At 39.9% G+C, this 24,809-nt stretch overlaps 1 protein-coding gene across 1 annotated transcript in view; it reads right to left on the bottom strand.

Annotated features, from left to right (window-relative positions):
- LOC136833487 (uncharacterized) overlaps positions 1-24,809 on the bottom strand; it is a 269,844-nt gene that overhangs the window by 35,114 nt on the left and 209,921 nt on the right. Inside the window, exon 3 of the mRNA XM_067095701.1 lies at positions 2,667-2,920. Coding sequence (XP_066951802.1) covers positions 2,667-2,920 — 254 coding nt within the window. The remainder of the gene's footprint in view (positions 1-2,666; positions 2,921-24,809) is intronic.

Genomic DNA, 24,809 nt, shown 5'->3' with positions numbered 1-24,809 from the left:
CTTGCCGAACTCATAAAATTCTGTGAGACGGTGGGAACCAACTGAATCCATATATATATATATATATATATATATATATATATATATATATATATATATATATATATATATATATATATATATATATATATATATATATATATATATATATATATATATATATATATATATATATATATATATATATATATATATATTATATATATATATATATATATATATATATATATATATATATATATATATATATATATATATATACATATATATTGTAAGGTTAATTGATTATTTTCTGGGACAATTGTTTGCCGATTGTTCCCTTGTTGTGGGTGTTGCCTCCTTACTGGTTGGTGTTTGTTTTTGTTGCTTAGCAAGTTTACATTTGTCATCTAATCTTTGACAGCAGCAGTCAGGTGCAGAGTGGCAGAGAGTCAGAGTCTCAGCAGCAGAGCAGCAAAGAGGATTTCTGGATGGACAGCAGGTATTATTTACCTGTTGGCTTTGGCAGTGGGAGGATGTTCAGATGACACAACTTTGTTATCCTGTTGAGAGGATTGGTTCCTGTTTGACGGCAAACATGCTGTCTCGACGACTCAGCTGTGGTCAGCTGTTTGGTGGACTTGTTCCTGTTTTACAACTAGTAGCTGTTTTGGCAGCTTCACTGTTTTTGTCTGTGTGTTTTTCATCCTCGTTGGCAGCTGGGACTATCTCGACATCTCTACAGAGATTCTGTTTTTGTTTTTACTTCTTAAATCCTGCTTCTTGTATGTGATGTTATATGCTACTTGCATATTTACTTTTTTGTGTTATGCTTTATGCTGCTTGTTCTTTTATTTGTTATGCCGCTGAATTATGTAATTATTTTTACTGCCTGTGTATTGTTTGTTGCTCTAGTGCTGTGCATTGTTCAATGGTTGTTTTGAACATTTTTATTTTACTGACTTGTATTTTTGAAGTTTAATGTTTATTTGATTGGTTATGTTTCTGAACCTGACTCACCTGTACATTTTGCAAATAATGAATTAATTTTAAGGTTATTTAATTATTTTGTTCACTTCCCTCCTCCTTCGTTTGTCTCACCTTCTGTCAGCCATTCCAGTCCCTTTTGTTTTCTTTTGAACCTGCTGATCTCTGCTGACAGGCCATTACAATATATATATATATATATATATATATATATATATATATATATATATATATATATATATATATATATATATATATATAATACACACACACACACACACACACACAAACACACACACACACACACACACACATATATATTATATATATATATATATATATATATATATATATATATATATATATATATATATATATATATATATAAATGGATGTATGTATGCAAGTTCCAGCATAACACTGAAATGCACTGAGCAATTTCAACCAAACTTGGTTATACAAATGATTTACTGTATGTAAAAGAAAACTGTGGGGGTGAGACACCACTAGCACCAAAGAGGGTGGTAAGGGCTTCCCTGAAATGGGACTGGTTCTGTCCGTAGACTTAGTAACTAAATAAATTCTACTAATTTAACATACCTCATTTTGGCATAAATATGACTTACTATCTGTAAAAGAACACTGTTGGGGTAAGACATCACTGGCCCCAAAGGGGGTGGGGGCGGTAAGGAGGTGACATGTAAAAATAACCGAAAACGACAGATATTAGTGTCTAATCCATAGTTTTTGAGGTCACTGAGATGAATGGTGACACTCTCAATGCCCTTTAAGTCCAAGTTCAGCTCTGATAGGAAAAGGGGTGAGAAGGGGTGAAAAATAAAATGTCGAAAATGACAGATATTAATGTCTAATCCATAGTTTTTTAGGTCGTTGACATGAATGGTAACACTCCCGATGCCTTTAAGTCCAAGTTCATCCCCAATAGGAATGGGGGGTGAGAAGGGGTGAAATGTAAAATGTCAAAAATGCTTGGCAGCCTAACTGAAGCAACTATCTTGACAGGAAAGAGAGAGAGAGAGAGAGAGAGAGGGGGGAGAGAGTAGAGGGGCTGCCAGAGAGGAGAAAGAGGTAAAGAGTGCGGGAGGGTTAGAGAGAGAAAAGGAGAGGAAGTGGGAGAGAAAGAAGAGTGGGAGTTAGAGAGGAGAGAGAGAGAGAGAATGAGAGAGAGAGTGAGAGAGTAGATGGGGTGTTAGGGAGGAGAGATAGAGAGAGAGAGACAGATTTATACATTGGTTGTCATTCAGAATTTTCCCGGGCAGCGTCAGTTGGTCAACTAGTATATATATATATATATATATATATATATATATATATATATATATATATATATATATATATATATATATATATATATATGCATGTATATCTATATCTATCTATCTATCTATCTATCTATATATATATATATATATATATATATATATATATATATATATATATATATATATATGTATGTGTGTGTACACGTTCCCATAACATTAAGCAGTTTCTTTTAACAGAGAGTGGCTCAAGGAAAAAACCTCATGTGTCAGTTACTGCCGCATCCATACTATAACTGCCGAGTTGTGGATGAACCCCTTGTACAGAAAACTTCTGTAACATTAACCTCTTCACACATCTACCTGGAAGGCTTGTCAGCAGCCCGCTTAATTCCTCAACACGCTGTTTTTTGAACCAACCTTATCTGCTGCCGATGTTGCTTCGTTTGACTGACCATCTGGTTTAGAAGATCACGTTTGGTCAGCGTCATGGAGACCTTCCCAGAGTCTTGTTTAGCGCTGATTCCTGTCCCTCCTCCTCCTCCCCTCTCTGTCACCCCTTCACCGCAATTACCTCCCCCAGGGCCTCCTCCGGAACCAGGCTCACCAGCCCCTGGACTTCTCCCTCCCGAAAGTTTTTCCGCGGACTGCACAACTTTCCTGTCCGGCGACACCTGAAAAAGAAGAGAAAATTATTGCCCCTAAAATGCAGAAAGAATCGAAGCGTTTCCCTTTCCTCTTGTTCTCATTACAGCTGAGTTCTTAGAACCAGAGGACAAGTAGTGATGATCTAACAAACCCACTACAGGCCACAAAAGGTCAGACAAGACCTTGGTAATCTTCTGCGTTAGTGCAAAGCATATTCACTTTCTGAAAGCCACAATCCCAGTGGCGCCCCGCAAAAAAGCCGTAATTATCACGGTACAATTTTAGCAAGGTTCTAAGGGTACCAAGGTTAGTAAGGCATTATTTCACTGAGAGCAAAATACGAATGGACTTAGTGGATCATAACCGTTTACATACAAGAATAATTGTTGCATTATATTACTTTAGAAAGTTTATGACATTAGGAGACTGAGGCAGACAACTTGAAAATATATAATAAATAATAAAGGAAAGGCCAAATAAGGGCATACGTTAAAATTACCTGACAGACTAAAATAAACAGCGCAGAAAAAGTGATAGGAATTTCGTAAGATTGCATAACCCGTATATCTTGAAACACTTAGATGAAATCTGGCATCGCAGCTGGAAATGCCAATAAGTTAGTAGTCTCTATGGATAAGTGAAAAAAAAAAAAGTTATCAGATTCATACGAAACCACTATTCCACTTTTATGCTTTTTGGTGCATAACTCAATAAGAGTAACTGGGATCATCATGGGCCAGTCTCTTTCGGATGTGAATGATTGGTGATTTACCTTGCTGTCGTAATGCCGCTTCGCAAATAAATTATGCTACAACTATCTATGCATACTTTTTTATTTTGCATATACCGATGGCAACTTTATGTGGCTCCAAGTAATGCACGTTTACATGTGTAATGAACCCGAGCCTTAACTGTCCGAGAGAGCTTCAAAGTAAAGGTTTCGTTAGTTTGTGATGCTATTCATTCGAAAAGTTTAGCATGTTCAAGACTTATTCGATGAAGCAAATAGCTTTCACCAGTCAGCAAAATATTTGAGTTAATTCAGATTAGGAAGCACAAAAGGTATGCACATTAAATTTAGTGTATATGCACACCAATATATTCTGATGTGGTATAATAACCGAATAAACAAAACATCGAATACCTTCTTTCCTATAGAAGTAGTTCTCTGAATCTCCCCTTATACATCTATCTTACAAACTTGAATGTCACTGAGGTAAGGATGCTAAGGAATAACATGATAAAGTGAAAATAATTCCTGTCTGCTACAAACCAAACATTTTGAAGAATGTGTACTTCAAACGTACCACAAAATTTTCAAATATAGCCTACTATGACTGGCCACATTTTTCATATTATGAAATGCTTATACTTACAAGGTTAGGAATTTTGTACAAGGAAATGCCATCGTACTGTATTGGATATTCTTTCTGCATTTTAGCACGCCGCTTCATACTACTAGGCAGTTACCAATGATCCGGTGGCCATTCGCACTCAACCGGTATTACACAAAAGCTTTTTGGACTCTGGTGTTCCTCAGTAAAATTGCTAAATTGTTTCATATCATACGAGAGAAAATGTTAAAATTGTTCACCACCATCTCCTTTTTGTGTCCATTCGAAATTAAATACCCACTGACTAAAGTAAGCTCCATGTAGACAGGGTAGACCATGGCTGATCATGACTTCATAAGCCACGCCTTTTAGCTCCTCAGTCCCATATCCATTACCGCGTCACGATGCCGAAGAAAAACTTCCCAATGTTACAGTTTATGGCTTGTATGACTTATACATTTAGTCAGATATATCTAAACATAATGCAACATTAATTTAACAACAATATATTCTTCAAATGAGATACACCGTGAAATATATTATGCGTTATTGGCTTCTCCTTGGTAATAATGGTCAGTGCCTGTTAATTACTGCTCGCAAAGTCGATATTTACTGCATAAATAATATTTTTTACGCGAGTTTCTAAATTATATACTTGAAAATGCATGTTTAATTCCATTTATAACGAGTTGCAATAACTCATGGGATAAATCAAACAATATACAAGATGGTAACAATGATGGTATGGTAAAAATGATAGTATATGACCTGTAATTAGCACTATCGAATACAGACAGGAGGCCAAGAACTTCGCGGCACTTCGACTCCCATCAAGATTAATTTAATCTTGGACTTTGAAAGTGAGGCTTTAAAAATGTTGACATTAAATATGAACAAGACTGTAAAACTTAGAACCAATGTCAAGTGCAGAGAAGAATTCAAGCAGTGGAAAGACATTTTTGTGAAAAAATAAGCAGTGTTTTAATTCTTATAAATTGTACCCAGTTGGTGGTGAAAGAAAATGTTGCAAATGTTAAGTCGCATGGCAGTGGTCACTGAGCTAGAGGGCAACTGAAGTAAATTGCTGCTAAAATGCTGACAGGATGTAGTGTTATGTGCTGGACTGTGCAATATACTTTTTTTCTCATCCCTAAAGTAGCCTACTTCTTGTAAGTTAAAAATATATACAAAAAAACTCTGAACATTTACCTATATATTATTTCAATGCAGTTTGTTTTTATTTGGCTTTCATTATTGTATAAATTTAAGTCTCAGCTCAGTATTAAGTCCAGTTTAACCCCAAGGATCTATACTGTACAGTACTGTATGTATTTTAATATATATATATATATATATATATATATATATATATATATATATATATATATATATATATTATATGGAGATAAATGAGAACTCAGTCCTGGAACATGAGTTTATTCCAACGTTTCGACCGCTGAGGTCTCCTTCAGGGAACTGACAAATTACAGGTTATAGCAAGTACATATACAAAATCATATTCCCTAGGGCTGCAAGTGTCAGGTAGGGTAAGGAGATTAAAACATTAGCGCAGCCCTAGGGAATATGATTTTGTATAGGCTATATACTTGCTACAACCTGTACTTTGTCAGTTCCCTGAGGAAGACCTCTGCAGTCGAAAAGTTGGAATAAACTCATGTTCCAGTACTGAGTTCTCATTTATCTCATTACAACCACACCTGTCAAAAATGAACTCTCATCATGTATATATATATATATATATATATATATATATATATATATATATATATATATATATATATATATATATATATATATATATATATATATATTTATATATATACACACACACACATATATATATATATATATATATATGTGTGTGTGTGTGTGTGTAAGGATTTTGCTAATCTTAATGTTTACCACTCGAGCATGGAACGTTTTTCAGGCGTTACTGCCTGTTGTTTCAAGCTATAGTAAGGTATTATGTACATTACTAAAATAATAACTGCCTTATGAAATGTGGAGGATACAGTTTTGATGACAAATTTATGCACTTAATTTAAGGCATACATTTGGCTATTGAGTGTGAGCTTGTATGAAAATAGCGGCATACTCGTATACTACCGTTATCCCTGGTTTTAATTAATACATGTTGAATATTTGTATAAAATTTTCTGCTGAAAGAGAGTTTGGAAAAAAGTGTCATCCATATTTATTTTAAAGCATATCGCAGTTCTAATAAATTATGCATCAATTCTGCTCTAGCTCAGTTCAGTAAAAAGTCTACTGTAACTCCGTAAATAGGTAGTCTGTAGTCCTATAGTTGCTAAAAATATTAAATATTAATGAAATACTCATTTTAATTCTTTGTACATAATGAATCACAAGTACGAAGGGTTTGCTAAAAATATTAAATATAAATGAAATAATCAGTGTTTTATTTGTACACAATGTATGAAAAGTAAAAATCAGAAGCAAAAAATATTCAATAAAAATCTTTTTATATATTTGTACACAATGAATGACAAGCACCAATCAGGTATGGACATCTGGAAGGTTATCAAAACGAAATCCACTCAAAAAGGCAATTTTTTACTACAGCTTATCAAGTACACCTTGAAAAACAACCTTATTCAGATTACCTACTGACAAGATAAGTTTGTCAAGTAACTATATTTGGTTACAGTAGGCTAACCTAGATCACCAAAACAACAATACCGTAGGTTTCCTTAAGGGTACATTAGCTCTTGAAATAATTTAATGAATGAAACTGATACTGTGTCCCTGTAAATAGGGACTATGTCAGTTTGATTCCTGTTCATGACCTAGTAATGACCAGTATATTGCTTTTATACAATGCACAATAGTGTGCATTACTACGAAATAGCATATGTCCATAGAAAGCCGTAGCGTAAGCCTACTCCCTTTCTCTATTTTCCCCTACAAACAGGTCAGATACCATTGTGAGAGAGGTGCGAAATAATGAGCAGGAAGAAAGTACTGCTGGTTTATAGATGAAGCGACCCGCTTATAAAGCGGCGATGCGGACGTCTGCGTATACGCAGAGACCGTGAAGTAATGAAAATTTACAGGTGACCTGAGGTCAAACTATTTCTCTACACAAAACAAGACAGGTACATATGTCATATTTCATTTATGCCACATTTAAAGAAACTACGTTTCTTAGTAAATCTAAGATAATTCCCAATTTGTATATCTGTATCGATCATGAAAGGAAGGCTATTGTGAAATCTCCGTTTGGTCAAACCAGACGCAAACGTCATCAATAAGTACCTGTGTAGTGCTTTAAGACAGTGCGTCATCATACATTAGCATCCGTTTGCATAAACTCAGCGTTCTCCTTTTGCTCAGAGCTGAGGCAAATGTCACGTAGCCGTGGGAAGTTCTTGGGAACGAGGTCATATGTTTGTTCGTATGTGTGCATCTTAGTCTTGCTATGTAAAAGTGTGACAGCTTAGAGATTAGATCGACATGGGAGATCATCCTATGCAGACCAATTGTATTCTTTTGTAAATAAGTCTTTATACGAAATACAAGAAAAACCACTATGGAGTTTGTCTGAAATCCTGCAGAACATTGGTCTGATCTTCCAAAAACAGTCTTATTCTACAGCCATGGAGAAACTGAAGATGTCATAACCAAACTCTGACTGAGTTCCAAACACAGTCCTTATAACCAAACACCTGGAGGAATTTCTGATGAAATACCTTCACACAACAGTGGTGGCAGCACACACAACAGCGGTCACAACAGAGCTTTCTGGCAGCACCTCTACATGGCGTCTACATTGGTAAACGGAAGCTCCGATACGGCGAGATGCCCAAAAAACCATAGACAATTGTCATCTTCATAAACAATGGTTACAAGCAGACGGAAAGAAAAACAATCAACAACGAAAAAGCGAGGAAAACATCTGACCTTCACAACACATCTACCCCAACGCATGGCAGAGAGAGAAGAAATCTACACAAATCTACGCAACATTGCACATCAACACTCCACGTTGTTCCCTGAGGGTTTCTGCAATCAACATTCATCAACATAAGAAGTTCAACATCCACGATAACATCCTTCGATGACGTGTATCTAGCCAGACGGAAGTTGGACAGCAGAGGAACCTCGTCGACCTACTTACCAGAATCCAATAAAAAGCTAAGTACAGCCATTATTTATAACAGTTGGTATATTCATTTACAGTGTTCGGGTCTCGAGTGGCAGGTTGCTGATATAAGGTGAGCAGTGCCGTAGATTAATACCTTTGCCTTGCAGACGTAGCGGTTCCTGATACCTCATTTTTTTTTTCATACTTTTGTGTCCTTTTATTTTTTACGCCTGACACATTGTTAACTCTGTTCTTTTTCAGGAAAGTGCATTTATTACCTTTCATTATTGTATTTTATGATGCATTTTTCATAAGTGATGTTATTTTTTAGCGGTTATATGAATCTCGGTTGTTATTTACTTGCGTTCCTGGTTTAGATTTATGAGGTTACGTAGCGGCCGTGTTTATTCATATAGGTTTCAAGATCACTTAGAGAGTAGGCGTGCAGATAGGAAACTTAGTAGGAAAATGACTCCTCCAACCCCAAGTGGGAGTGACCCCATCACTTCCCCACAGAATCCTGTACTTACGGTAGTTAATGCTAGATCGCCAATTGTACCATTCGCAGGTCGTGTCAATGGATTTTTGACGCAGGGTGTCGAATCTTGGATTTCGTCTATAGACGTACACCTCACGGCAAAATCCATTACCGATCCGGCTTTACAATTGCAAGAGGCAAAGAGTTTCATAGATTTTGCTAAGGGAGATGCAGGTGCATACTTGCGGGGAATATCTTTTAAAGAAACAAACACTTGGGATGGTTTCAAAGCCAATCTGCGTTCCATTTATGGGAGTGAGGATGCATTGGATGAAGTTCTTGCTTTACGCAACATCATAAGACTCACATCTATGACTAATCTAAGTATAGCAGATAGGGCAGCTCTGATAGGAGATAGGCTCGAAGAGTATAAAGGACAGATTGATGGCTCAAGTTGGGTCAATGGTAATCTGCATATCAGTTCCAAATCTGTCTGCAGGTTATTCTATTTAACACTTGTAACAGCAATGTTACCTGAACCTTTGGTTAAGTGTTTTGATGAAAAATTACAATCAGATAGCTCAGAATTAGATATCTATAGGCAAGTTCGGAAACACTTGTCCAAGTGTACAGATCTCGATCCTTCTCTGATTCAGGATTTTACAAAGCAAGAAAACAAAAATCATGCGTCTACATCACCGCAACAGGTTAACTTAGTCACTAATAATCCATCAGCAGTCATTTGTTACAATTGCAAAAACCTGGTCATGTGATAAATGAGTGTAGGTCCCGCTATTGTTCAATCCATAACAGTACGCATCATAAGTATAGTCATTGCAATGCAAGAAAGAAGAATTTAAACAGTAACACAAACATTCAAAACACTAGTAATGACGCTAAAAAGCAACAGTACCATGGGGAAAGAACAAACATTACAAGCAGAACAGTAATGCAGGTCAGAAACAAGTACATTCAAATCGTTCCTCAGGAAAGCCAACTTCAGGCTCAGCAGTTCCAAACAATAACGCGTCAGTGAATTTTCCGAATGCCGGCGGGCAGACAAACACCACATAGCCAGCTTAAAGGGGAGGAGAGTGATATTGGGTTATCATCACTTTTGAATCAGAAAATAAGTTCAATGTTCTCCAAGATATGTGTGAAGACAAGAATTTTCCAGAAATCGAGATAGTGTCTCCCAAACATGCAGAGCACGGTCCCGTAGATTTTTGCAAAATACACGCTATTATTGGCTCAGAAGAAGTTAGACCCACTTTGCATGCAGTTAGCTTAGAACACAAGCATTTCACCTTGTTTTTTGATTCAGGTAGTCCACGTAATATAATGGATTTACGTACCCATCACCTTTTATTTTCAAGATTTCCCATCGAACGCTCTGATGTTCGTTTGTCAGAATAGGCAATAATGAATTAGATGTAATTGGTACATCTCAGATACAATACAGGTTGGGGCAACGTACTTTTACGGATACCTTTATCATAGTTGGCAATATTAATATGTACCCAGTAGTTATTATGGGATATCCATCAATGTCATTACATAACGTAATTTTAACACCCGCAAAACACGGAGTGTTTATAAAGGGAAATTCTATCGGTCTTCACACACATTGAAATCTGTTTTGGATCAGAAGGAGACAGAGAGTAAGAAGATAACGTATATCGAAGAGCCAGTCACTTGTCTCATAAGCGATGATATTGTTACAGCAACCCAACATAACTCTCAGGCACCCGTCCTTGCTGCGTTCGCACAGACCATTGAGCCAAACACACCATCGTATCTCACGGTCAAGGTTAAAAGAAAATTGCCAGGCTCAGAGGTTTTAATTCTTCCTGATACTTTAAAGATAAATGGGCTTTCAGTCACGCAAGCATTATACACAGTAAATTCTGATCATCGGGTTAACATTGAAGTTTTTAATCACTTAAATGCTGCTTTAACAGTACATGAAAATCAACATATTGTCAATATCGAAGCATATAAACATCGAATCCTTACAGTTGCTGAAATTAACTCCACTGAATCAGCAACAGACGAATCTCTTTTAAAGGTAATTAAAGGCGAAATCGAAGCAGACATCTTAGACAGGGATATAAGCAAGAAATTTTTTGATCTTTTATCCAAATATAGTGATGTTTTTTCTACTAGTACTGGAGCTTTAGGCAAAACGGAAGTCATCGAACATCAAATTCGTTTAAAGGATAAGGACCAGGTCATTTACGTGCCTTCATATCGTCTACCGGCCAAATTTCTGAATGAAATCAATGTTGAGGTAGATAAAATGTTAAAAGAGGGGTTATTAAGAAATCTAACAGCCCTTATAATTTTCCCTTGATAGTAGTACCAAAAAGGACAAAACCTGGAGGATTTGTGTTGACTTTCATAAGCTTAACGACCAAACTATCCCTGATCGTTTCCCAGTACCTTGCACAGATGATATTTTGTCTCTATTAGGACAGAATAAATTTTTACTTCCTTGGACTTACTTAAAGGCTTTCACCAGATACCCTTAGCTAAGGATAGTACCCAGTACACTGCTTTTAGTACAGCTAGAGGTCACTATGAATTCCTACGTATGCCATTTGGGCTACGTTGTGCTCCTATTACGTTCACTAGAATGATCAATATAGTGTTCGGAGATTTACTAGGAATATTCTCCATGCTTATATGGATGATTTAGTTATATTTTCCAACACCTTGGAGGAGCATTTAAGTAAACTAGAAATAGTCCTTCAAAGGTTAAGAGAACATCATCTAAAAGTAAAAATTTCTAAATGTGAGTTTTTTAAAGACGAATTAGTCTATTTGGGTTTCATGGTATCTCGGCAAGGTCTTAAAGTAGTCCATGATAAAATCTCTGCTATTAGTAAATTTCCCGTTCCTACTAATGTTAAAGCCATACAGCAATTTCTCGGGGTTTCGGGTTATTATCGTCGGTTTATCCGAGATTATTCAGTAATAGCAGCTCCTTTAACTGATCTCATAAGGAAGGACGTAACTTTCAAATGGGAATCCCAACATCAAATTGCTTTTGATACCTTGAAAGAAAAAATCAGTTCTGCTCCTATTTTAAAGTTTCCCGATTTTACTAAAGAGTTTATTATTGCAACCGACGCATCAGATCAAGGAGTAGGAGGTGTGTTACTCCAGTGGCATGACAATAAGTTTTTCCCCATTGCTTTTATTCTCGCAAATTAAAAATGTCAGAGAAGAAATATGCAGTAATAGATAAGGAATGCCTCGCCATTGCTAATTCGTTGGTACATTTTAAATATATAATCTATGGGTATAGTGTCAAGGTTCTAACTGATCACAAGCCCCCTTACTGACTTTTTTTAAAGGTTTCAATCATAGTCCTAAAAGAACTCGGTGGCACATGATTATCCAGGACTTTGGAGCTAAAATTGGATACTTACCCGGTAAAGCAAACGTAATCGCAGATGCGCTATCTCGTAACCCAGTACCAACACACTCAATACCTTTCGCTGATCTAGAAGAAATTCCAATTCCTTCGCAAGCTATGAAAATTGCTATCGAAAATGGTCAATCGTTAGCCCAAGCAACAGAGAATATTACAGATATAGAATAGAATCTAGATTCAGTACGACAAGAACAAATGAAAGATCAGAAATTAAGAGTAATAATAGATGCATTAAATAGGAATCCAGATGATAAGGAATATGTGAAATATACGAATCAATATTTCTTGATTAAGGATAACATTCTATGCCGATCCGTGGCTAGGAGAACCAGGAGTTCAACACAGTTAACTAACGACCAGGTGGTTGTACCTATCACATTAATCCCAATCGTTCTGAAATGGCTTCACAACCATCCTCTGCATGGTCATCCTGGGTTCGAAATAACCTCTCAAAAGGCCAAGTCATTATTTTACTGGTCTACTATGTTAAAAGATATTAAGACATATATTAAAAACTGTGATATATGTTTCCGTCACAAGGGCCATACTAAGAATCCTGTAGGTCTCGGAACTTATCCCGTTCCTAGCAAACCTTTTGAAAGGGTACACCTTGATTTATTGACAGGTTTTTACGAGACAGACCGGGGGAATAAAAACCTCTTGGTTATCATTGACGCCCTTACACGGTATACTGAATTAATACCACTAAAAAGTAAAACAGCCATTGAGTGCGCTAGGAAGTTTTACGAGTGCTATATATGCAGACATGGAATTCCAAATATAATAATCTCTGACTCAGGTGGAGAATTCAATAATCACTTCCTTAACTCATTGTGCGAAATTCTGCAAATAAAGAAAGTCAATACGATGATATACCATCCTGAATCTAATGGATTGGTAGAACGGGTTAATAGAAAGGTGCTAGACATACTGCGTGTAAACATAGGCGGTATGGACCCAAACTGGGACATCGCAATACCCACCGTGTCCAGTACCCTAAATAACAATTATCATACTTCAATCCGTATGTCTCCCCATGAAGCTGTATATGGGATACCTGCTAGGTCACCTTTTCACATATTATCCCCGACATCTAGTTTATCAGATCCGTTGAAGGATATAATAGATGTTAGCCGAAGTAGATATCAAACACTTTATCAAAACCTCTTACAGGCTCAAGTGTTAATGAAGAATGCACATGATAAAAAAGCTAAGGTCACAAAGCCTTACCAAGAAGGAGATATAGTATATGTACAAGTCTATGTTAGAAAAGGGCTGAATTGGAAATTGTTGCCTAAGTTTGAAGGTCCTTTCATAGTTATAGAAGTTTTAATAGGTAACCGACTTAAAATTCGGAATCAGTCCGATTCAACCGATGTTCGAACAGTATCTATCTCTCATGTGAGAGCTTAAGACAATGGTTTGTTATGAAAAAGTTAATTATTGTGTGAATTTTTACATCATTTGGATGATGCGATGTTTTTATTTCATTATTTACAAGTTATTTTCTTTACAGGCTCCAACATGAAGCTTGTCAAATTATACCATGCACTATTCCTCTCAATGTTTATCGTAGCTGGGAAGAGTTCTGAAATAACTTTACATCATGGTTCTATAGTAGAGGAAATGAATAATTTCTTTCTAACTAGCAGTAATATAGTTTTAGAAGTCAATATGAACGCCATTTTTACTAGCGAAAATGAAGTCATAACTTTGAAATCAGAATTGACTCTTTTTATCAATCTCTGGCAGACTTGCATAAATCATTCTTAGCTAGCAGTGATCCAACGTCGCCGAATCAAGTCAGTGACACAATTAATATGCTTTTCTGGGAATTAAGAAATAAAACAAGCGAAGCTGAAATCTTGGCTCGTGATTTGCTAATGTGGTCAATACCTCATGACGTTACAGAAAGGCGTAACCCACTTGTTCTAGCGGCATTAAATTTGGTTGGTTCCGTAGCAGGTCTTGGGTTAGGGATTTCAAATCGTTTAAAACTTCGCGATCACGGGGTTAAAATCGAAAATCTGGAACATCAACAAGAGGTATTAGCAGGAGAACTAAACAAACAAATTCAAGCTTTGAACAGCGTAATCAGTAAAGTAAATGAACAGTCACGACGTTTCAATCAGGTTCATGACACTCAAGTTTTGTTAGCAACTTTGATGTATTATCACGCTAAAATTAATCATGTATACTCGAGAGTTTCAAGCTTTATCGAAAAATCAAAAGATTACGTGGAAGCTATAACACTTGCTGCTAAAGGCGTGTTGTCTCCTCATTTGTTACCGATTAAAGATCTTACTCAGATTATCAATAATGCTCACGATAAAATGCGCTATGTTCCAGTAGTAGATTTCCATAAAGTTGAATTTTATTACAGCTTGATTACAGTTAAAGTTGACCTTGATAAGATCGTAATCGACATTCCTTTCAACCCATCAGACGCGTGGAAAACGTATAAAATTTCGCCTTTTCCCACGTATGTATCTAACGTCTCGACACCTATTATTAATAATCTGTCAGCTCTAGTATTGGTTTCCGCCAATAAGGAAGCTTTTACGGTAGTCCGAGACCAAGCACTGTTAAATGATTGCCATGATGTTATGAATAATGTAGTGTGCAGGATCGATTTGTTTGAATTCTTAAACATTACGTCATTGAATTCATGCGAATTGGACTTGGTACTTAACAGAACCTCTCCCCATACACATGAACATTGTTTGGCTGGTTTAGTACGGTATCGTGACAATCAGTTTCGTCACAGGCTCGTGAATGGCACGTCATTCGTCTTCTCTGCAGAACCATACATCGTCACTTGCCCAGATGGTACTAGGACAACAGGACACATGTTCGTCGTTAATGATGGCTGCACTGCAACAACGTCGTCACTCTTCATCCGAGCTAGCACATCCATCATCAGAGGCCGCAACTTCTTCATCAACACATCGTGGGGGAAACACTAGGCTGCAAGGTCTAACAATTCCCTACAGCAGGCCCATCGAAAACGCTATTGCATCATTAGACTTGCTGTCTCCTGCGAGCCATTCTTCTGATCACCATGATTTTCTTCTCCTCTACACATTAATTGCCGTTGGTATGTTCCTGGGAGCCGTAGGCGTAATCGTCAGCGTAATGTTTTGGAAAAAAGCACGAGAGATGAAGGAGACCATTGCGAAATCTACTGTTTCTCAAAGGTCAACGTTGGACTGGCGCAATTATATGTTCCGAGTTCAGTAATGAAATTACTGGCCATTTTTTCATTAAAGCTCGAGTACACAGAGAAAGACTGAAAAGGTTCTATTTTTGGTGGTAATGTATGTGAGGAAGAGCTGAACATTTCTGGTGTTATCATTTATCTACATTTATTTCTTTAATAACCTATACTACATATGTATGTATCAATTGCGTGTAGTAGCATGTTGTTCATTCAACATTTTGCATTTTGGTTGTCCATACTGATTAATCTATCAGGATAACTGTTTGTTTATATAAACCTACCATATGGTTATTACCTTTGGATACATTTTTTAAGCATTGATTTCAATCTCTATCATTGCAAGTGTATTCATATAATCTGTGCACAAATGTTTTTACTTCGTATACGAATTGCATTATCATTTCTGAATTGCATTATTTTATTTGATTTATCCGGATTGCATTATCTATATATGATTTATATGTTAATCATTAGCATTGTCAGTATAATCAATATTTGAGTTATATAACACCTTTTTTTCTCACTTTGCTACATTTTAGTAAGACTTATGTTCACAAATATGCAACATATTTCAGTATTTGCTGTCTTCAGTAATTACTATATATCTCATTCACATTTTGAGTATAATGATATTTGGAAGCGTATATTTTCTTTTGCTTTCTGAGGATTTATGCTTAGCTAGTGAATGCCTGTTTTGATGATTTCGTTCCTATTGTGTTTTTACGTGGCCGAGCAAATGTCATATTTCATTTATGCCACATTTAAAGAAACTACGTTTCTTAGTAAATCTAAGATAATTCCCAATTTGTATATCTGTATCGATCATGAAAGGAAGGCTATTGTGAAATCTCCGTTTGGTCAAACCAGACGCAAACGTCATCAATAAGTACCTGTGTAGTGCTTTAAGACAGTGCGTCATCATACATTAGCATCCGTTTGCATAAACTCAGCGTTCTCCTTTTGCTCAGAGCTGGAGGCAAATGTCACGTAGCCGTGGGAAGTTCTTGGGAACGAGGTCATATGTTTGTTCGTATGTGTGCATCTTAGTCTTGCTATGTAAAAGTGTGACAGCTTAGAGATTAGATCGACATGGGAGATCATCCTATGCAGACCAATTGTATTCTTTTGTAAATAAGTCTTTATACGAAATACAAGAAAAACCACTATGGAGTTTGTCTGAAATCCTGCAGAACATTGGTCTGATCTTCCAAAAACAGTCTTATTCTACAGCCATGGAGAAACTGAAGATGTCATAACCAAACTCTGACTGAGTTCCAAACACAGTCCTTATAACCAAACACCTGGAGGAATTTCTGATGAAATACCTTCACACAACACATACAGAAAACATGATGATTAACAATAACTGGTTGGACATAAAAATACTCTGTCACATATATGTGGTACAAGGGCAAATGAACAGATAATAAAATATACAATTCACAATAATGATCATAAGATTGTGTTTGTCCGACCTTAGGTCGCATGTGAAGGCACCGCAGAAAACGGGATGTTCATCATAGAGAACCCGTTGAGTGGGGACTTTACAATACCTTCCCCCCCCCCCGGGTTGTAGGTAATGTCTGATCAAAGCAGGCATCTGCTGGGGCGGCGGAGGGGGCTCTGCCTTCTTGATGCCAGCTGGAGGGGGGGGTGTCGTCTTCTCCGGTGCCCTGTGGATGGGAATGTTGGGTTGCCCTCCTACCTGGTCCCAGGGCTTTCTGGGGCGCCCACGAGATTTTCTTGTGGACAGGGCGGGCTGTGGGGGCGCCACCTCCTGCGGGGGGCTTTGGGAAGTGCCCCCTGACGTCTTCCTCCAGAAATGTGGCCTTTAGGCGGTCTATCGATACCCAGTCTTCCTTCCCGTGGACAGCTACCCGGAATGCCTTCTTGTTCCTCTCAAGCATGAGGAAAGGCCCCCTGTAGGGCCTGGTTAAAGGTGGACATACCGCATCGTCCCTGACGAAGACGTGGGTGGCGGAGGACAGACCGGGAGGCATGAAGGGGGATGTCCTGTCGGTATATGCCCGCTGGCAGGGGCGAACTTCCCAACCCTGTCGCGGAGCCTCTGCATTGTTAAGTTGTCCCGGTCCTCTGTGATGAGTTCCCCCGGGACTATGAGGATCTCCCTGAAGACCTCTTCTACTGCGGATGGGTCGCCGTTGGCTCTGGGGGCGGTCCTCAGCCCGAGGAGGACCCAGGGCAGCTGGTACTTCCAAGTCTCGGAGGTGCAACAAGCCATGAGGGAACCTGTGGAACCTTTCCACCATTCCATTGGCTGCGGGGTTGTAGGCGGTGGTGCTGTGGTGAGTGGTCCCCAGCAGGTGCGCCAGGGCGGTCCACAGCTCAGGCAGGAAAGCGGGGCCCCTGTCCGTAGGTATATGGTCCAGGACACCGAAGTGGCTGATCCAGCTGGAGAGGAGGGCCTCTGTGCACACACTGTAGGTGGCTTCTTTCATGGGTGTAGCTTCGGGCCACCTGGTGGAGCGGTCGACGACTGTTAGAAAGTATCTTGTTCCTCCTGATGGGGAAACAGGAACCACTACGTCGACGTGCCCGAAATGTCTCCCCGGCTGGGGAAAATTGCCCACCCCAGATTCAGTGTGCTGCCCTACTTTGCTGGCCTGGCAATGTATGCACTGCCTTGCCCAGGCTGTTGCTTCCTTCCGTATGCCGTGCCAGACAAACAGCCTGGCCATCGTTCTTCCGGAGGGGTGGGACAGTCCGTGGATGACGTCGACGACAGGAGGCGGGCACCAGTGGGTGGGGGTGGCCAATGCTTACGTCGCTCAGCAGTGTTGGCCCTCCAGGGCCGAGGGGCACGTCCTTCCACTTCAGCGGTGTGATGGCAGTGCGGTAAGCTGGAGTCTCTGGCTCGGCAGCTTGTTCACGGGCGAGGTCCTTGTAGTCAATCCCGAGCTGCACTGCATCGATTTCCATCCTCGGGAGGGAGTCGGCTACTGGGTTCTTCTTGCCGGGGAGGTACTTGATGGTGCAGGTGAACTCCACGATGGCCACGAGGTGCCGCTGCTGCCTGGAGGACCATGCATCCCCCAGCTTCGTGAAGGCGTGGACCAGCGGCTAGTGGTCTGTCCAAACTGTGAAGGGCGTACCCTCCAGGAGGAACTTTTAGTGGCATACCACCTGGTACACCGTGAAGAGTTCCCTGTTGAAGGTGCTGTAGCGGGACTCAGTGGGACTGAGTTTTCTGCTAAAAAAGGCGATGGGCTGAGGGGCTCCGTTGGCGACTTGTTCCAGGACGGCCCCGCAGGCGACGTTGCTGGCGTCCATTGTTAGCTGGAGGGGAGCGCTGGGGTCCTGGTGAGCCAAAGCTGTTGCCTTAGCGAGGGCAGCCTTCATCAGGGAGGAGGCCCTTTGCTGGTCGGAGCCCCACTCTGAGGTCTTCGGACGGCCCTTGAGGATCTCCGTCAACGGGGGGCCATGGTGTGTACGATCCCCGGGATGAATCTCCTGTAGTATTTGACCATTCCGAGGCATTCTTGTACAGCCCTAATGGGGGTTGGGGTGGGGAACCTGACGACGGCCTCGACTTTCGATGAAACTGGGTGGACGCCTCCTGGGGATATCTCGTGGCCTAGGAATTCCACCTTATCGACGCCGAAGGTGCACTTGTTGAACCTGACGATGAAGCCATTCTCCTGCAGGTGCTGCAGGACCTTCTGGTTGTGCCGTAGGTGTTCCTTGTGGGATATGGAAAAAATTAGGATATCATCGACGTAGCAGACACAGAAGTTCAGGTCCCCCAGGATGCTGTCCATCAGTCTCTGGAAGGTCGCCCCTGCGTTCCTCAGGCCGAAGGTGGAGAAGGCGAAGACGTAGGACCCAAAAGGTGTCATGATGGCGGTTTTGGGGATGTCCTCTGGAGCTACTGGTACCTGAAAATATGATTTCAAGAGATCTAATTTTGAGAATATTTTGGCCCCGTGGAAGGAGGCCGTTAGGTCCTGCATGTTTGGAAGAGGGTAGTGGTCGGGTTCTGTAGCGAGGTTGAGCTGCCTGTCGTTGCTGCATGGTCTCCAGGTGCCGTCCGCTTTCTGTACCATGTGAAGGGGGGAGGCCCATGGGCTGGGAGCCTTCTTGCATATGCCCATCCGTTCCATCTCAGCAAAGGCCTTCTTGGCCTCCTGAAGGTGCTGTGGGGGAAGCCTCCGGAACTTCTCTTGCGTTGGGGGGGCCCTTGTCTTGATGTGATGATATATCCCATGTTTGGCAGGGGACCCGGGCACCTGACGAAGCTCGGGTTTGAACACTTCCGGGGATTCCTTCAGGAGGGAGCCGTACTGGTGGGGAGCGACGGAACAGATTGTGGGCTCCCTGGGGCCCGGCGACAAGGGCAGGGACTGGCAGGACTCGGTGTCCAGCAGGCGCTTGCGGCCGATGTCTACTGTCAGTCCGAAGTGGGCGAGGAAGTCCACACCCAGGAGCAGGCTTCCAATGTCCACAACGATAAAGTTCCACCTGTACCTCCGGCCAAGGATGGAGAACGACAGGAGCAGGGTGCCATAAGAGAGGATGGGGGACCCGTTGGCGGCCGTCAGGGAGGCAGCCAGGTCCAGCGGACGTCTGCAGTCCTCTCTGGAAGGTGGGAACACTGACTGCATGGCCCCAGTGTTGATCAGCATCATCCTGCCGGAGATAGTGTTGCGGACGTAGAAGCCTACTGGTGTGGGGCCTCTGGGTGTTTCGGATGCTGCTGCCGTGGCGGCCTATGAGGGTGGCCGCCGCTTCCCCCATTTTTTGGAGGGGAGAAAAGGCAGGGGGCTTCACAATTTCGAGCGTGGAGGAGCGTGCTGGAGGGGGTTGCGCGAGGGAGACGTCTGCCTCCGAGAAGTTCGCGGTAATTTGTATGTGGTTGGGGATTTTTGTGTCCATGCTCATTCCATGCTCTCACTTGGAGTGTGAGGGAACACTCGTGTCAATACACGCTTGGGAGTGTGCTGTGTGGGTCCGCTTACAATGTTGGTGATTTGCCAACAAGGGTCAGTAACGCCCGAAAGCTTTGTTAGAGCGCCTTAGTTAGTCCGTTAGGGGAGTGGGTTGGTCCAGAGGGACAAGACTAAGTCGCTGTTTGGGTCCATTAATGGCTCCGGGAACCACTGTGAGAGAGGTGCGAAATAATGAGCGGAAAGACAAGCACTGCTGGTTTATTGATGAAGCGACCTGCTTATAAAGCAGCGTGCGGACGTCTGTGTATACGCAGAGAACGCGGGTACAAAAATTTACAGGTGACCTGAGGTCAAACTATTTCTCTACACAAAACAGGACAGGTACATACAGAAAACATGATGATTAACTATAACTGGTTGGACATAAAAATACTCTGTCACATATTCGTGGTACAAGGTCAAATGAACAAATATTAAATATACAATTCACAATAATGATAATAAGATTGTGTTTGTCTGACCTTAGGTCGCATGTGAAGGCACTGCAGAAAACGGGATGTTCATCATAGAGAACCCTTTGGGGGGGGCGACTTTACACCATCATTTTTATCATCTTGTATATTGTTTGATTCATCCCATGAGTTATCGCAACTCTTTATAAATGGAATTAAACATGCATTTTCAAGTATATAATTTAAAAACTCGCGATGAATATATTATCTATGCAGTAAATAACGACTTTGCAAGCAGGAATTAATAGGCACTGACCATTATTACCAAGAAGAAGCCAATAATGCATAATATATTTCACTGTGTATCTCATCTGAAGAATTTATTGTTGTTAAATTAGTGTTGCATTTTGTTTAGATATATCTGAATAAAATGTATAAGTCATACAAACCATAAACTGTAACATTGGGAAGTTTTTCTTCGGCATTATGACTGGCGGTAATGGATATGGGACTGAGGAGCTAAAAGGCGTGGCTTGTGACGTCATGATCAGCTCCGCACGCTTTGACTGGTCCTAATTTTCCCTATCCCTATACTCTTCCAGACTTGGGAAATATGCGGCCGGGTCAGACGGCTAGCCAACGCTTTTTCGCTACTTAGCTCAGCGACATTACCCGCTTCATGCCTGTGCTTTTATGAGTGACAATGCAGAGCTTAAGATTCCGGGTTCGCAAATGGAATTCTTAGCTCGTTCATTCAACATTGTTTTAGACGGTAATGGAGTTCCTTTTTATTTATTAGATATTCATAACATTTAGGGCTTTTACTCCTCAAGTGAAAGCAGAATTCTGATGAGAGAGAGAGAGAGAGAGAGAGAGAGAGAGAGAGAGAGAGAGAGAGAGAGAGAGAGAGAGAGAGAGAGAAAGTGATGTATCCGGGAATCTTAGGTTTAACTCTGGAAATCACGCTCGTGGTCATGGGTGGGATTAAATGATTTGTTGCTATACATTATTATTCAGTAAAAGATTCATGGTGTTTAATACACTTTGGCATATGGTACTAAAACATTTTACACTTTTTTACTTACATGCTAAAGCATACTTAATATAATTCAATTCCTGTTATGATTCAAGTCCTATACGATGAAAGTATTAATAAACTAAAAACAGTAATTACAACATTAATGATTTATAAATCTAGAATATTATTTAATGTACAGTGCTTGGTCCAAGGTCGTTTATTCTTAAGTAAAACACATTGTCTACAAATGCAGTACAATAGAGACAGCTCTTTTCATTAAAACCAATGCATTTTATATTATTTTGAGGTAAAAATAGAAATGGAACTGCATCATCTTCTGATGGTCAGTGTGATTATGGCAGTTCAATCCCAAGGAGACGAGTCGTCAGATCATCTCTAGTCATAATTCGTAAAACCGAACATTCACTGCATTTGTAAGGGACCTCATGGCGGTCCTACGGGCACACGTGTGTGTGAGTCACCCATCAGACAAAACAGGACAACAAGCATCCCGCTCTCTCTCTCTCTCCCTCCCGTGCGTCAGCGGCAATCGCTCGAAGGAACACAACTTCTGCCATACAATATTCCTGTCTATTTCTCTCTAACCAACGTGGTCTCGATTCATGTACAGTTGCCACTACTTGCATTGCCATGCAAGCATTCTGATCATGTATTCATAATGTTCCACCGAACCTTCTGTATCAAACTGTATGTATGTTTCTGTTTGTGAAGACACCAAACGTCCCGTCATTTCACATATATTATGCTACTGTATTGTATTCATTAATCTGTCTCGAATCTCATGCAAATGTCCATATGTGGAATTTCATGGCCTTTCCATTGATATATGTTTTATCATTGCACGTTTATTATGTCTCTCACAATCGCCATCTTTTGTCTGTTGACAAGCACAGATGTCCGAAACATAATCTCTGTTTTGCCTTGTCAGTGTGTAGAAACTACACTGCGGCTCGCACCAGCCAATAACAACTTCGAAGATTCTGTACATTCATTCAGTAAGGAACCAGCAATAAACTAGACAACACTCAGCCAGTATGTCACTCAGCACCTTCCTTACACATTACTCTCCACTGATGACGTCAGCCCTGCGACATAGCTGCCCAAATAGAAGCCTTTCCTTTGGAGATCAGAAATATTGTTTACTAGATCCTATTGTGTTTCCTAGTGTTAATGCAGCCATAGACGGGGCAATTGCTTGGCGTATCCGCATCACAGAAATAAGTACAGTAGGGCCTACACTTGCCCCCGATCATGAGTGATAAGCGACTGGTGGTGGGCCTGAGGAGGAGGGGACTGGAACAGCTGACGTCACAACCCAGTAAGCTAGATGCTAAACATATGGCCGTCTGACCTGTCTGCACGGATCTTGGTCTAAGGCTACACAATGTGACACCAGATATTAAATTACTACCAGTTAAATAGTTTTTTATGGAAATGTTCACAGACCATCTCATTTCCTTTTGGCAAAGTTTGGATGAAGCCCTGTCATTCGAGTTTCTTTCTTATGTCTTTATCTTCTGGTATATTAATTGTTAGTTTCCCAATGCTCTTAAACGATGTTGGCCAAACTCCAGGAGAAAATTCTTCTCTTTAGTCTTTCCATCCCTTTGTCAGTAGTTACTTTCAACCCTCTCGTGCCCAATCCCATTCACGAGCAGATGATTCCGCTGTTCTAAGTGACAATGCATACTGTAGTCCCCAGAAGATAATTAATAATAAAAATCAAGACTCTAAAGAAGTTTGGGAATACAATATCCGAGTATTTCAGTGCTCCTACGAAGCACCTACTTCAGGCTCCTCAGTGATCCTCTGGGCATCAAACACAGACCTATCAGAAATTCAGGACTATTTAGGAAGAAATATATTATCACTAACCTACTAAATCTACGACATCGGTCTCCTGAGCAGCATCGCCAGCTCTGTCTGTATTGTTTACTAGTTTAACCCTTAAGGGACGGCATAATTTATCAATGTGCAGCACCCCAGACCGGGGAAACTTTGAGGTCGGCAAAAAAAAAAAATCACATCAATGGAAAGAGAGTGACACGTACATTTACACTGTATAAATAGGGAAATTCTTAAAAATTTTCCCTACCTTTTGTAAAATTACTATTACTGCTCACACAATATCAAAACAGATAAGAAATAAAAGCAGTAACAAATTTTTTGCATATTTGTTGAAAAATATTCACGTAAATTTACGAGAAGGAAGATTCAGTAACTTTTTTTTTACTTTTACATGCTTTTTCTCATATTTCTTTGCAATTTTCTTTGTAAAATTACATTTACAACCGACATACTATTGTAAAAGACAAAAACAAAAAACAACAACAACCCCTTCGTATATTTACAAGCAAATTTACAAAAAGGCTCATGTGAGAGAGAGATGCAGTACTTTCCTCCTTGAAGTCACAAGCATTACTGATACTGGCCTAATTCTCACGTCTGTAGAAAAGTTGCCATTAGTGAATTTACAGCATATAGAAGTATTGGCACCTGTTTCGAATCATTATTACCATAACAGTGGTGCATAATTCTGTTTCACACTGAAGCTCAATCCGTCCACCTCCCCAAACCTGTTTTACTTCACACTGAGGCCAAATCCATTCCTTAAGGGTTAACTTCGGTGCTACCTTAGTCTAATAATGTCTAATTGCACAAGAAGGTCGATTATTATCTAAAGAACAAGTTCATTAGGAGTATCAAATTTTGTAACTCATATTTATCTTGCCAATTTTAATTTTCTCAGTTGAAAAGTGATAATAATAATAATAATAATAATAATAATAATAATAATAATAATAATAATAATAATAATAATAATAATAATAATAATAATCAAGGAAATAGACACTCTAATCCAGGCTGTAAGGATTGTATCTGGGGACATCAGGATGGAGTTTGGAATAGAAAAATGTGC

The sequence above is a fragment of the Macrobrachium rosenbergii genome, chromosome 51 (assembly GCF_040412425.1).
Source record: "Macrobrachium rosenbergii isolate ZJJX-2024 chromosome 51, ASM4041242v1, whole genome shotgun sequence".
In the NCBI taxonomy this organism is placed as follows: Eukaryota; Metazoa; Arthropoda; class Malacostraca; order Decapoda; family Palaemonidae; genus Macrobrachium; species Macrobrachium rosenbergii.
The sequence above is the reverse complement of the archived record's forward strand: the minus strand, read 5'-3'. Positions and strand labels throughout refer to the sequence as shown.